Below are 15768 nucleotides of genomic sequence, written 5' to 3' on the forward strand. Positions count from 1 at the left end.
CAGCACAGGAGGGAGGGGTGAGCGAGTCATGAGTGATTCGCTCGCTCTATGATTCAGCACAGGAGGGAGGGGGGGTGAGCGAGTCATGAGTGATTCGCTCGCTCTATGATTCAGCACAGGAGGGAGGGGGTTAGCGAGTCATGAGTGATTCGCTCGCTCTATGATTCAGCACAGGAGGGAGGGGGTTAGCGAGTCATGAGTGATTCGCTCGCTCTATGATTCAGCACAGGAGGGAGGGGGTTAGTGAGTCCTGAGTGATTTGCTTCCCCTACGATTCAGCGCAGGAAGGGAGGGGGTGAGTAGCTCAAATGTGCTGTTAGCATGTTAGCAGAGCGATGCTACTGTGAACCGAGGAGCTATTGTCTTGATGTGAGCTTCTACTTAGGGTTTTTTCTTCCAGTTCAGAGCAGAAATGTTTTTGTTAAGATACTGGATGTTGTGTTTTTCTTCACAATTTGAATTATAAGCTAGATATATTTCTACTAATGAAATTAGTTTGCTAACAGCAACAGGGATGAGTCAGTGAGTCAGTTGCGCTTGTGAATCATGATTCATGAGTCAGTAAAGTGATTCTCGAGTATTGAACGATTCGTTCATGATTCGCGCATCACTAAATCCTACATTTGTTTTCTTCAATATGCCCCTATGTGTGAACCTCTCTATCATTCTAATTGACCATCTGTCTAGAACCCAATGTTGTTGTGGTGCTGGTGCCAGTGGCTAACCTTATCTCTTCCTTTGTCTTTTCAAGACACATGCATTCACACTGCGCATATACAGAAATGTTTGCAAGGGCGAGAAGTCTGCTTATCACCAACACATGACAGCATGCATCCTCAATGTGTATGCAGGGATCTTATAAATGCACAGAACACAGAAGGGGACAGAAAACACAGTTGACATTGTCCTATCAAAAGGTGTAACAGCACATTTGAACACGGACTGTCCTGGGGGTTATTCAAACATGGAGTGGAGAAACTGTGACATTCAGTGCACGTTACACATCAGTACAAGTATTAACATTTGGGCATGAATCCACTATGTAGTATTTTTAAATTAATATGTTTAGTCTTTCCTTCGGGGGTTCCTGGAACAACATATTTTGAGTTTGGGGTCTGCAGCCAAATAAATTTCAGTTTGTGTGTCTTTGACATGAAAAGGTTTGACCACCACTGACATAACCTGGTCTCAGGTGCTAATGGTTTTAAAGAGATAGCTCAAACGAATTTTGTGTCAACAAACCATTCTGAAAAAATATGTTTTGCTCCATTTCCCAACTAGAATCATGTTATGTTTGTTTTGTTATTGATTGACTTAGGACACTATTTAAAGCAAAAAGCATGTTACCTGCCCTTTAAAAAGATATGACACATTTATTCCAACAATAGTCTTCAACAGGGAGCTACAAAATCTCCGAACAAATCCATATTCAGGGGATCATAAGCCAATAACAGCTGATCTAAAAGCTCACAGCATGTGGCGACACATTTTGAGCTTGTACATCTCAGACAAACGGGTTTAGTGTAGATTGACAAAAAGCAGGTCAGGTGCAGAAAGGCACGGCAAAGTCACATTTACAAAGTATTTCCAAACAATGAGTGCTTACCTTTGCATGAATTTGAGAGTAAAAGCCATCTCCGTGGGTATTGGACGTTGCAGACATAAAACATGGAGAAGACGTAGCTCAAGGCCACAATGGGAGAGGTGATGTGGTCATTGACAAGTAACCCATCAACAGCAATCTTGAATTGCTGGTCACCTTAAACACAGATAAAAACCATGTACGATTTACAAAAAAAAAATAATCCTATATTTTAAGGCAAGCAAAACATTTCTTTAATAAATATGACACAACAACAGCTTATAACAACAGCTAACAACAGCTTGCTGGGATACAAAAAGATTTAACTACAAACCTCTGATTAGGATGCATGGGGTCACTGGGAGTTCGACTTCAGGATCTGCAGAGATCTGTTTTGGTGACAGACATGATACATGAATTAATGTTTCCAGTGCACACAAACCTGCTGGCAAATTGACTATCTGCTAGTGTCTTCATCAGACAGAGGTAGCCATTATGCACAAACATTAATGTAAATAGTTTATAGATAGAGAGTTTATAGAGAATATCAGCAGCACAATTAGGGAATCTATACTTCCTACTGTGGTTGGTTACTTGGTTCACCACTGGATGCAAATAATTATCTTGCACACAGTTTAAAATCTACAACATCTACCTCTTTTTTTTGTGGAAGAGTTTATAAGAGTCTTCCTTGAAGTATTTTGAAATGCCACAGATGAGCTGTATTGGACCTTCGCCCGCCTTCATCCCTTTGGAGTCAAGGAAGTCATTGATCCCCTTTTCTTTTTGGAAAGTTCCTGTTCAAGGTTCAAGGTGTTAATTTTGTACAAGTACATAAGACTAACACTCATTTTCGTTTGGAGCTATGGAGAGAATTTTGAAAAAAATTAAAATAAAAATGAATTATTTCATTTTCATTTGCAACCTGTTCTGTTTTGATCTCAAATGTCCTGCTTTTTTGGTTGTCACTTCCTGATTTTTGGTCTCAAATCTATTCCATTTGATTGTTCATCCAAGTTATTCTATTTGATTGGTTGCCAGTTTATCTTTTTTGGTCTCAACTCTCTTTTTGTTTGCAAATCTTTTTTGATTGATTAATAAAGACAAAATTCTCCATATGGAGCAGCACAGCACAGCACAATCATAATAATAACAATAACAACACACCTGTGCCAGCTTGTTTTGTACAGAGAAGCCAAGGAGTTTAGATGCATGATCAAACAGGTGAGGAACTTCAAACAGGAACGGCCACTCGTCCTTTACAACGACAATAGTGGTATCATCATCGTTGAGGATTTCACGCTGAATGGGATATGTTTCAGTCATCAATTTTCGAACAGATGACTCCTAAAGATATGAGGCAGTTAGACAAACAGTCGAACAGTTAGTCAAACTAACCAATTAAAATAATAAAACAGGGTATCAATTTCAATTGACTATGGGCATAGTGATCTACAGACGATCTACAATTTCACAATGTGTCCTAAATTGTACTTGGACCCAGACCTTATCGCATTACTCCTGCTATATACTATTGCTGTGTGAATGGTTGTATGTCTAGATGGTGGACTGTAGGAACCGAATTGCCCTTCGAGGATTAATAAAGCTTTCTGTATCTGTAATGGATGATTGCAGACCCACCTGAAGATCCTGGGTTTGAAAGGCACGTTTCAACTCATCTCGCTTAGACAGCAGGTCTTCTCTACACACGGCCCCTCAATGATTGGATCCCACGCCACACATCCATACAGATCTGAATTCCTGGGCCTTTTCTTTGTTGAATTTTCACCCCTGCTTGCCTCTTCAGTGAGCATTGTGGCCTCTTCATATTTTCAATTCTGTGTTCCAGCTGACGAAAGAGAGTTTCAGAACCATCTTTTGCAAAAGGTTTGTTTCAAACGGCTCTGTCAGCTTGAAGGAGGCAGGATATTGTCCTACAATCATACTGGCGAGTTCCCTCAGCTTTTGTCTACCAGGTCTTCCTGGGTGTTTATGGAGGTAATCTTCAGCGACGATCCGAACCATCTCTCGCCTGTCTTTCCCCATTATGTACTTTTTTTTCACGCAACTCATCCATGACTTTTGAGGGAAATTTGTGCCATGGTACAGAATATGTGTCTTGGGATGGGGAGTCGGCTGTCTCAGGTGGTGTTGAGGGCAGCTGAAACCTCTGTGGTTCAGGTGTTGATGAGGGGCCAGGCCGGGTGAACTGCGGTGGAGTTTGTGAATCTATGGATGACATGACAAACATCTCCATAAATTAAACACATCACAATTGTTGCAAATCAATTAATACATTGGTCACACATGTGGCTAATTTACACACACACACACACACACACACAAGCGCGCGCATCCAACTTATGGGCTAACGTTAACTTTAGTTGGGCAAACCACGCTTCAAAAATAACGCAAAACCCACACATTCAAATGTTACCATGAAACACACACGGCTACCAACTGACTATCGAGACCAAATTTCATGTAAGAGGGAGGGAAAAATGGTTTTGACGTACTTACGAGGCGCAGGCGGCGGCTGGCTAATGCTAACGCAGCTAGCAGCAAACGTCCCACTCACATACACACCACTACCAACTGCCTATCGAGACCAATTTAATGTACGAAGCGGGAACAAGGTGGCACTACATTCTCATTCTCATTCCACACAACCAACCTGTTTCCAACTTTCCTTGTGACTTGCAGAAATTTAGGTAGGCACTGACCGCACTGAAAGTAATGGCGTCGGAATATTCTGGATGGGGAGAAAATTCTGCCTTGCGCAACAGCAAACTTTCCGTATTTCGCAAAACGGAGCGAATCCGTAGCAAATCCACGGTAAAGGGACCCCTAAATTTACGGATTTTTTTAACAGTGTAACTCAGGACACATGACTATCAAAGTTAAAAAGGAAACTAGAGACACACACTAAGGACTGCTATTGGACTCATGAACAATAACTATATAACTGTTCCCACCACTAACACATGACCCTACACTGTGTTCACTGCATCATTCCATGTTTGCACTGATCACCACCTGCACTCATGTATATATCTATCTACTTAGCACTTTTGATTTTGATTTATTTAAGCGTTGTCTGACAGTATGTTTTGCACTAAGTACCGCAGCAATTTCCTAATGTTGTAAAACTGCTCAACATTTGACAATAAAACCTTTCCGATTCTGATTCTAAGACAGTGGTTCTTAACCTTGTTGGAGGTATCGAACCCCACCAGTTTCATATGCGGATTCACTGAACCCCTCTTTAGTGAAAAATAAAATGTGATTTTTTTCAAATTCAATACATAGATATGATTTTTTACTGGTGCACAAAATGAGCCGTGCATGTCACGGCGGAGGCTCTGCCGAACCCCTGAGACGGACTCACCGAACCCCTAGGGTTCGATCGAACCCAGGTTAAGAACCACTGTTCTAAGACATGGAACTGACTGAACATAGGAAACAAAGGGAGCGAGAGACATAACGGGGAACATCTGAATAAACAGAGACAGAACTTAACATGCATGAATGACATCACAGACTAAGGAACAGACCAAAAGAACAAAAAATACAAATGATTAAACTAGGAAGAACAATACAAAAAGATAACATAGGAAACCTAGAAACACTGGGTCAAAGAACGAAGACGATGACATATTGTACCAATTTCATGCATATATTTTTTCAGTTAATGGTGAAAAGTGTCGTGTGTGTTTGGCTTTTATATTTCATGTTTCTTAGTTATTATTTCCAGCTCTGATTTTCTGGCCTTCAGGCTTTGTCTCTGTGTGTTTGTATCATTTCCTGTTTTATTTTGACAGTCCGATGTCCTACATCAGTGTGTCTACTTTTGCTTCCCCTTGTCTAATTATGTCTAATTAATCCCAGCTATGTCTCCCTCCTGTTTCCCATTCCCTCATTACTTGTCTGTATATTTAAGCCCCGTGTTTTCCTTTTCCTTTTGTCGTGTCGTACCTCGTTTTCTTTTGGCAGTGTTTTTGTTTGTTTTCATTTTTCTATGTTTAATTTGTTGTTTGTGAGTTTACATTTTAGATAAGGCTTGAAAAGGTTTCACCAGTCCAAAGGCTGAACATTTATACTCATTCAAATGAACTTGAGTCCAATACTACATTTATACTGCTACTAGTACAGTTCAGTGTGGCTCATGGGGTTAAAAGCTCAGGAACATGCCATTCAGTCTTCTCTCTAATTTACCAAATAGTTGTTAATGTTTGATGTATTCTTTTGAGAAAGTAATATACTGAGAAGTACAGTGAAGTTGAAAACCTCCCACAATGAAACACCAGTGAGAGAAGTTAACCATAAATTACATTGAGTTTGCATTAGCTTGCAACATGCAGCTGAACACTGTTATTAACTTTTGATTTCTATCTTAAAGGTTTCTCTGTAAAGAAAGTTAATATGACTTCACAAACCCAAAATGCAACTACCAGCAGCTGCAATGAAGCTAATTATGACTACAGCGATTTCTACCAGAACTACACATATCCACAGAGCTTCTGCTGGTATAATGAGGACAGCATTGACACCTTGACATGGATAATTGTTTGTGTCAGCCTTCCTTTGACCCCACTGGCCATCTTTTTACTTTGTATGCAGGTGTGTATATTGTGAATAAGATTGTTTTACTACGATCTGTGTTTTGTATGGTTCACTTTGACTGAATTTCATAGGAGTGGAATAAACTGACTAATAAATTAAAAATTACGATTTCAGTTGCCCGAATCCACACTAAATAAGAGCAAAAATATCTGTTAATTTAATTAAGAAGGTTGACTGGGCAACGTCATAACTATTTAAATGAAAGAAAACATTACATCAAAAGCGATTAACCTGTTCTTTTTGAAGGTAAGGGGAGCAGTTTACCTGTGCTAAATGGGCTGTTTTTGTTAGCATTCATAGTTACAACTTTGAACTCACCCTATTAAATACAGACTGCAAAGTTAAACACTATTTACAGGTGGCTAAACATTTACTCTGCCCCTATGTGTTGTGGTGTGCCACAGGGGTCTGTTTTGGGTCCAACTTTGTTCTCCTTATACGCGCTGCCTTTGGGATCTATTTTTAGGAAATACAACATTCCCTTTCATTGTTATGCTGATGATATCCAAATTTACTTCCCCTTCAGACTGGCTGTCTCTGTCCCACTACAGCCTTTGCTTAAATGTTTACATGATTTTAAAGACTGGTTAACACTGAATTTTCTTACACTCAATGAAAATAAGACTGAAGTTATGGCTTTTGGAACTCATGCCCCTTTGAACATGTTAACTGATACCGTCGGTCTAGGGCTGGGCCATATTATACCGTTCACGGTAATACCGGTACAATGTTAGGCAACGATAAGAAAATGAAATATCGCGATAGAATATGGGTAAAACCCGCATGCGCAGTGCCTTTGTTTTCATACGCACATGGCCGAGAAAGCACGGCGGCAACGGAGAATGAGAAGGGGGGGAAAGCGGGTTGTTGAGTGAAACGGATGAACCAGAATTGGTTTTTAAAAATGGTGCAACTTCACTGGTTTGGTGTTTGTCCGTCAGATACACAACAAAGCACTTTTTTTTTTTTTTTTTTTTTTTTTGTAGAACATGCAAGCGGGCCCGTATTTGTCGGACTAAGGTGCTCGTAAATCTGGGAGTCAGTGTTGCCAACTTAGCGACTTTGTCGCTATATTTAGCGAGTTTTCAGACCCCTGTGAAGGGGAGAAATATTTTCCTGCTATTATTTGCTGCTATTTTGATAATCATCATTACCGTTTCATGTTAATAGTGATGTTGCATTTAGATGCATTCAAATGTTCAAATATATTGGTATTATATTAGCCTTTATTACAGGTCCAAGAAGAACCACTTTAAACGGTTGAGTTGAATCTATAATTTAAATGTTTTTAATGCTTCTATGATCTCAGTGTAGAGGGCAGAGACAGGAAAATACACTCTGTGCCAAAATGAGACAGGAAACGCGTCTGCAGAGCATGTTTTTGCAGAAGTGAAACTGAAGCCAGAGTTTAACTGCAAGTTAAGAGTAGGGTGTTTATTATGCATTTATTGCGGATTAAGCCTTAAGTAGTTGTGGTAGATTGAAACAGTTGTTTATATATTTTACATATAAGTCAAGATCATTACACACAGGATGGCCTTAGCCTGGTTGGTTGCTTAAGTTGAGGTCAACTAAGGTTCAGAAAGCAGATGCAAACTCTGCACGTACAGACAGACAAATAGTGAGAGAGGTCATGACACGTCACGCAGTACACACACAGCATGCACGCGCCCCGCACGTGTACGCACACACACATACACACCATAGTAGATCTATTTTGGTAGGGCAGAAGTGAAGATGTATTTTTGCTGCAAATGCAGAAGTGTGCCGAAGTACTTAGAGGAAGTGCAACAGATGTCCCAGGGAAGCGACAGCGAAGACGAGCTGAGGGGAAGCACCGACCTGGAGACAATGTTCTTTAAAACTATGTTAAAGTTCACGGAACATTTTGTGGTTTAAGTTGACGTAAGCTGTACTTTGTCTGTTTTTGCAAAAGAGGGGGCTTTGTTGTCTCAACCCTATAAAACCTTTGTCTAAGTATTTTAAGTTCAGTTCGATTGCTGACTTTGCCCAGCTTCGGACTCCACGCGTGTAAACAATAAATCTTCGCTTTGATCACATCTTCCGGACCAGAGTTGTTATTTGCTTGTGAGCCCTCCGTACTCCTTTTCTCCAACTTTGAACCTTAACACCCCCTTAGCGACTTTTTTTTTCTTAAAAGCGACTAGCGACAAGTCTGGCGACTTTTTTTGGTGTTATTGGAGACTTATTTATTATGACTTTTTGACGTGAAAACGTATCACTCAGTGGTGCTGCCGTGGGCACCTCACCCGTGCCAAAGAGCTCACAGGCGGAGGATAGTCCTCCCCCAGCTGCTATCAGGGCAGGAGACATTCACACCTATGCGTCCAAACTGCAAATGAATCGCGCATGAGCGAAGCCGCTGCTCCCGCACTCACTGTAACGCAGTCAGTTCTTCTTTTACTGTTATGCTGTTTTGTGGATCACAAGTTTTAAAACTACTAATAAACACACACCCACACACACAAAGTAACTCCACCAGAGTGCCAATTTCGGGTCACTTTTGCCGGTCCAAGCCCGGAGCTTAGACCGGCAAAAGGAGCAGGGTTGGAATTGTGACATTAAAAAACAATAATTGCTAAAAGAAATTTAATTTGTAGTTCTAAATAAATTCTAAATGCACTTAGGACATTTTTTACTCACTTTGTCTCTTCCACAATGTTATTTCTCTCTCCAACAATGTAGGTTACAATTACATTAGCATGACCAATTATGCAAATTAGGCGATGACATCATTTAGTGAGTTCTAGCGACTTTTAGGACAGCCAATCCGGTTGTTCAGTGACGAATCCTACTTCCGGGCCTAAAGTAGTCTGCGTTTAATATGGCTTTTGTGTTGTTAACATGTTTAATGTTTTGTATTTTCTTCTATTTAATCTCAAAAAGCTCCTAAAACAGTCAGTGATCACTGTTGACCTCCCTCGGCTTTTATTACTGCTAATCATTTATTTAAGCCTAGTTTTTAAAACCTTACGATGTAACTACAGCTCAGCCCATGCAGCAGTATATGAATGACTAACCTCGTATTGTGGATGGATTATCTTACTTGTTCTCCTGGCTGAAGTTTGGTCCTTTTACAGCATCCTGCCATGCGATTACATTTGTTCCTGACCACCGAGAACACTCACGTTAACTTTTTATCGAGTGGAAAAAAGTTAGCTTGTTTATGTTATGCTAACATAGCTGTGTCGCTAGCGGTCACGTAGCACATCATTATATACCAGCTAGCCAAACTTCAGTAACCCTACAAACGTCACTGCTGTTTAGTTTTCTGTCTTCATTTATGTTGGAAGTTATAGCAGAGCTGTACGTTTTAAATTTTTTCCAAAACCCCGCAGTCAGGACATGCTATATTGTATTTAGATAGAAGCCAGCGAGCTAACTTCTAACGCCGTTAAATGTCATAAATTCCGTTTTCATGGATGCCTGGATGTTAAACTCAATTGTTACACCTGGTAGAGCAGAACACTGATCATTTTATTAAAGATGAGAGAATTTAGACAGTTTTTCAACTCTCAGTAATGCCACAGTGATCGTTTGATATATGGACCAGTGTTGCCAACTCCTCAGTAAGGAAAATCGCTATTGGTTGTCCTAAAAGTCGCTAGAAGTCGCTAAATGACGTCATCACCTAATTTGCATAATTGGTCATGCTAATATAATTGTAACCTATGTTGTTGGAGAGAGAAATAACATCGTGGAAGAGACATAAAGTGAGTAAAAAACGTCCTAAATGCATTTAGAGTTTATTTAGAACTACAAATTAAATTTCTTTTAGCAATTATTGTTTTTTTTAATGTCACAATTCCAACCCTGCTCCTTCACCCGGGCTTGGACTGGCAAAAGTGATCCGAAATAGGCACTCTGGTGGAGTTGCTTTGTGTGTGTGTGTGTTTATAAGTAGTTTTAAACCTTGTGATCCACAAAACAGCAGAAGAGTAAAAGAGTAAAAGAAGAACTGACTGTGTTACAGCACCCGCTGCTTGTTGAGAGTAAAAGCGATACGCGCTTTCACGTCTTTTTTTAGCGACTTTTTTAAGAAAAAAAGTCGCTAGGGGGTCTGAAAACTCGCTAAATATAGCGACAAAGTCGCTAAGTTGTCAACACTGATATGGACTTGCAGCGGAGTTTAGGCCCAGACACGGCCAGTGACGTCAGACTGAACAACCGGATAGCGATTTTTCCCTACTGAGGAGTTGGCAACACTGCTGGGAGTAATCTGGGTCCTAAACTCCGTCCGCTTCAGGTCCCAAAGTCAAACAAAAACTGCAGCATCACTGAGAGTTAAAAACTGTCTAAATTCTTTCATCTTTAATAAAACGATCAGCATTGCTGCTTTACCAGGTGTAACTATGAAGTTTAACATCCAGGCATCCATGAAAACAGAATTTATTACATTTAACGGAGTTAGACGTTAGCGGAAGTTAGCTCGCTAGTTTCGCTAGTTACCTAAGCATGATATAGCATGTCCTGACTGAGAGATTTCTGAAAAAATTCAAACGCACAGCTCTGCTATCACTTCCAACATAAAGGAAGACAGGAACCTAAACAGCAGTGACGATTGTAGGGTTACTGAAGTTGGGCTAGCTGGTATATAATGATGTGCTACGTGATCGCTAGCGACACAGCTATGTTAGCATAACATAAACAGTGAAGCTGGAGGATGAACGCTAACTTTTTTCCACTTGATAAAAGTTAACATTAAGGTTCCTGATAGTTAGGGACAAATGCAATCGCATGGCAGGATGCTGTAAACCAGCGGTCCCCAACCCCCGGGCCTCGGACCGTACCGGTCCGTGAGTCGTTTGGTACCGGGCCGCGAGAGTTGAGGCTCAGGTGTGAAATGTATGGTTTTCAGGGTTTTTATCGGTTTTCAGCGTTATTTTGTTATCATTTTTATCGTTAACTCGGTTTTCCTGGGTTTTTTTCACGTGTGTTATGAATAAATCTTCTTTTTTCGGTACCGGTACTAGTTTTATTTTGTTGGATTTATCCACGACACCTTAAAGGCCGGTCCATGAAAATATTGTCGGGCATAAACCGGTCCGTGAGGCAAAAAAGGTTGGGGACCGCTGCTGTAAACGGACCAAACTTCAGTCAGGAGAACAACTGAGATAATCCATCCACAATAGAAGGTTAGTCATTAATATACTGCAACAACACGGGAATAGAGCAGCTGTGATAGAATACAGCATTAATGAATCAATGGTACAGAAGTGGAGGAAGCAAGAAGAATGAGTTGAATAAAGTTTGATTTATCTGACTGCTTTGTTTCGCTTAATGTGCCTTATAATCCCGTGCACCTCATGGTCCGAAAAATGCATATTTGACTTTTTTATTTGGCACACTGTAGTTTAATGTTGCAAAGCACCTCTTTTTAACTTAAGTGGATATTATACATGGTTATGCTCAGGATTTGTCAGCCCATTTCTACTGGAAATGCCTTTTGGTTAAACTTTCAGCAAGGAATTTGCATTTGCACTGTTAAATGTTTATATAGCTTTAATACACATAAAAAAACAGCTGCTTGTTTAAGTGAAAATAAATGGATGGGTTTTGGGTTTTTTTTGCGCTAGTAAAGTTGTGGAGTTGTATTTTGTCTCGGAGAAATTATATCGTCATCGCAAATTTTCAAATATATATCGTGATATATATTTTTGGCCATATCGCCCTGCTCTACCTCAGTCCTCTTGCTTCTCATCTTTCTCACACTGTAAGGAATCTCTGAGTGTTTTTAGATAGCTCCTTTTTATCAGTTACGTGAAATTGCCAAAGCTAACCCTTATCTTCCTCCAAGAGACCTAGAAACACTTATTCATGCCTTCATCACCACTAGACTGGACTACTGCAATTCTCTCTATTTGGGTCTTTAACACTCATCTCGTCATCGCTTGCCGTTAGTCCAAAATGCTGCTGCACGTCTTTTAACAGGTGTTAGAATGTATGAACACATCACTCCAGTTTTAGCAAATTTACACTGGCTCCCTGTAAAATATCGTATTGATTTTAAGATTCTTTTATTTACACTTAAAGTTTTAAATAATATGGCGCCTGGTTATGTAAACGAACTCAACATGTATGACCCCAAAAGAGCACTGAGATCATCTAGCCTGATGCTCTTAGCACAACCAAGGTCTCGATTGAAGCATAGAGGAGATCAGGTCCCCAGACTCTGGAATAATCTGCCAGAGGAGATTGAGAGTCTATTCAGTCTTTTAAATCGCGTCATAAAACTCACTATTTTACTTTAGCCTAATTTATCTATATTCGTTTCTCTATTGTTTTCTCTTGTTTTTAACCGATTGTGAAGCACTTTGGTCAACTCATTCGTTTTTAAATGTGCTATACAAATAAATTTTGAATTGAAATTAGTGTTTGGATGCCCAAAGACTTTAAAGCAGTTTGAATATCGCAGCTGTAATTTCTGGTCTAATAATGCTTTAATAAACTGTCCTATGCTGCAAATAACAAAAATGTATTGCCCAATGTAACAACCCAACTACTAATACAGCTTTTATAGATCTTGAGTCATTTTTTTTGTCAGTGCTCACAATAAAAGTTTCACTTTTAACAACCATTCATTTAACTTATTAGTGGGAATTCCTGGTACAGCACCATAGACAAATCAATTAAGTTCAATACAAAAAATCATTGTTTAGCATTATGCAACTGATGCTCAGTTTTAATCCTCCATAACAAATGCCCTTAACAAGCCACAACATTAAACGTGTGTGTAGTTGAGTATAAACGTGCTATAGAAATAAGTCTTTTTACCATTAATTATACAGTACATATTCAAACACCTTTTTTTTCCATATATTTTAGCATTGTAGCATCAAATTCAATCCAACTTTATTTATAGAGCACTTTAAAAACAACATGGTTGACCAAAGTGCTTTCCAGTATAAAATAGTGATAGAAGTTAAAAACCATACATTAAACAGACAAAGAAAGCTAATTAACAATAAAATAAATAAATGGAAAAAATATAAAAATTAATAAAATATGCAATAAATGCAATTACTCTGGTACTACTAAACGCCTTGGAAAAAAGGTGTGTTTTTTTTAAAAGTGATTTAAAAATTTCAAGTGTAGGGGCCAGCCTATTATGGAGGGGCCACAACACTTGTTCCCCCGACATTGGGACAGCAAGGAGTGGCTGGTCAGTTGATCTGAGAGACCTTTGTGGAGTGTATAGGTGTAGAAGGTCTGACAGGTATGTAGGAAGCAGACCATTTGAAACTTTAAAAGCAAACAATACAATTGTAAAATTAATTCTAAAATGGACAGGCAACCAGTGTAAAGAGGCAGGAACAGGGGTCATGTGCTGGTGTCTGCGTGTCAGCAGTAGCATTCTGCATTCACTATCATTAAGCATGATAGTGATGCCTGATCAATACCTAGAGAAAGTGCATTACAATAATCAAGGCAAGTGGTCACAAATGCATGTAAAACTCTCTCTAAGTCACAAACGGTAGTAATAATAATTATTATGGATTGCATTTTATATAGCGCTTTTCGAGACCCTCAAAGCACTTTACAATTCCACTATTCATTCACTCTCTTCACTCTCACATTCACACACTGGTGGAGGCAAGCTACAGTTGTAGCCACAGCTGCCCTGGGGCAGACTGACAGAAGCGAGGCTGCCATATCGCGCCATCGGCCCCTCTGGCCAACACCAGTAGGCAGTAGGTGCCAACTCTTGAACCATGATCCCCCCGAGAGTAGTCTATAATGTGAAAACAACCTAATATCACCTCATAATTATTAGATTAATACTTCATCCCAAGCTCCAAATCTGGCAAAGAAAAAGAGAAAACAGACTTAAATAAGAACAAGTATTAATCTGCAAGTCTTTAGTATGCAGCATGTTATATGAAATGTGTTTATGTGGAAACCATAATGAATAAATTGTGTTGACTGAACATGTTTATACTTTACTTTGTTTTTCTTTAGGGGCGAAATGATCACATCGGTCAAATCTATGTCATCAGTCTTCACATTGCTGACCTTGTTCAGCTCTTCTGTATGGTCGTTCACATGTCAGGTGTCAAGGACTTCCTCACACGGATAATATTCTTTTATTTTATCTACCCTTGTGGTGTGATGGCCAGTGTTGGCTTCATGGTGTGTCTCTCCATGGAAAGGTAAATATCTGTGCTGTGTGTTTGTAGCTACATAATTCTCTGAGCATTTATTGGTTTTTATTAGTATATCTTTTCCATACTTCTCCATGTCTACTCCTTTGTGTGTCTTTCTTGTATAACAGGTATTTGGTTGTTGCCCACCCACTGTGGTACCAACACAGACGAACGAACAAGATCACTGTGGTGGTCTGTGTCTCAGTCTGGATCATTTCTGTTTTTGTTGGCCTCTTAAATGCAAACATTTTTGGTGCCTTGCTCATCATTCCCCTTCCTCTTCTCTTTTTCTTCCTTATTCGAACTATTAAAGCTGTGTCTGCATCCAGTGTCCCCTCTGATGAAAAACGAAGAATTGTGGCAGTTTTGGTGCTGGTGGTGCTTATTTACATATTGGTGTTTGTGCCCAGAATCAAAATGGAATGTTTCTATCAGGCGCCTACTATAGACTATAACACATTCTTATTGGTGTCTAACATTACCTGCAGTTTAATTCAGTTGAATCCCCTTTTAGACTTGATTTTGTACTTTTTCATTAAGAAATCGATCGTAAACAAGCTTTTGAGCTGTCTGTATTGTTGCAAAGTGGACAACGACAATATCAGAACTTCAGTGACACCAACATGAAATCAGAAGGAAATTGTGCAATTTCTGAATCGCCTCAATGTGGATAAGTGACGCATGATTTTGGAGTATTGGGAAATGACTGTTAAAATGTACATAACATGTATCAATTAATACAATCAACATGTCAGTGGTTTACTTTTTTGTTTGTCTGATTAATTCATTAATTAATTAATTTTAATCTTTGTTCATTTAAGAAGATTAAATGACTTGTTTACTGCCAATGTCAATGGTAGTAAGTGTCATCTACATTCACACACACACGCTGACAGTGCAGTGTGATCTAGGAAAGCATGCGTAAAAATACATTTAAAATGCAGTTTGTGCTTGATAATATGCAATACAATAAAATGAAGTCAATCAATCAATAAAAACTTTATTGTTGTTCAGGTAACAATGAAAAAGAAAAAAACATAATTTAACACAAATCCCGTTGTGCAGTGTCATGTCACATTAAAAGGAATCAGTTTAAATTTTCTAACACACTGGTGTATGTTTAATATCATCTGGCATCTAAACACTGGAGTGTGCTCATTTACTGTTTGTAACTTTTCCAATGCTGACTTTTATGCCAAGGGTACACACCGGCTGTGTGATCAGTGTGTCATATCTAATACTTCTAACAGCTCCAGTTACTTTGCTGAAAATTTCATGAATGTCTCTGTAATTCCTGGGGAGAGCAAGAGAACATTTTTGTGATAATAAGAGATTCAACACATGTTTTGTTTACTTTAATAAACTGTTTACTGGATGTGTGAAATAATCATGTTGCTC

At 39.2% G+C, this 15768-nt stretch overlaps 1 protein-coding gene across 1 annotated transcript; it reads left to right on the forward strand.

Annotated features, from left to right (window-relative positions):
* The first annotated feature begins 6004 nt into the window (after window positions 1-6004).
* On the forward strand, window positions 6005-15008 carry LOC116309973 (proteinase-activated receptor 2-like). The gene is made up of 3 exons (XM_039621621.1): window positions 6005-6202; window positions 14186-14376; window positions 14499-15008. Exons 1-3 carry the CDS (start codon window positions 6005-6007, stop codon window positions 14995-14997), a joined length of 888 nt encoding a protein of 295 aa, XP_039477555.1. The 3' UTR covers window positions 14998-15008.
* Window positions 15009-15768: the final 760 nt, after the last annotated feature.

Source organism: Oreochromis aureus, linkage group 13 (genome assembly GCF_013358895.1).
Source record: "Oreochromis aureus strain Israel breed Guangdong linkage group 13, ZZ_aureus, whole genome shotgun sequence".
NCBI lineage: Eukaryota > Metazoa > Chordata > Actinopteri > Cichliformes > Cichlidae > Oreochromis > Oreochromis aureus.

Excerpts from the sequence above, each read along its gene's own strand:
- LOC116309973 (XM_039621621.1), top strand. The coding sequence starts at position 6,005 with ATGACTTCACAAACCCAAAATGCAACTACCAGCAGCTGCAATGAAGCT. Across the intron at positions 6,203-14,185 it reads TCTTTTTACTTTGTATGCAG|GGGCGAAATGATCACATCGG; the intron begins GTGTGTATATTG and ends GTTTTTCTTTAG. Across the intron at positions 14,377-14,498 it reads GTGTGTCTCTCCATGGAAAG|GTATTTGGTTGTTGCCCACC; the intron begins GTAAATATCTGT and ends CTTGTATAACAG.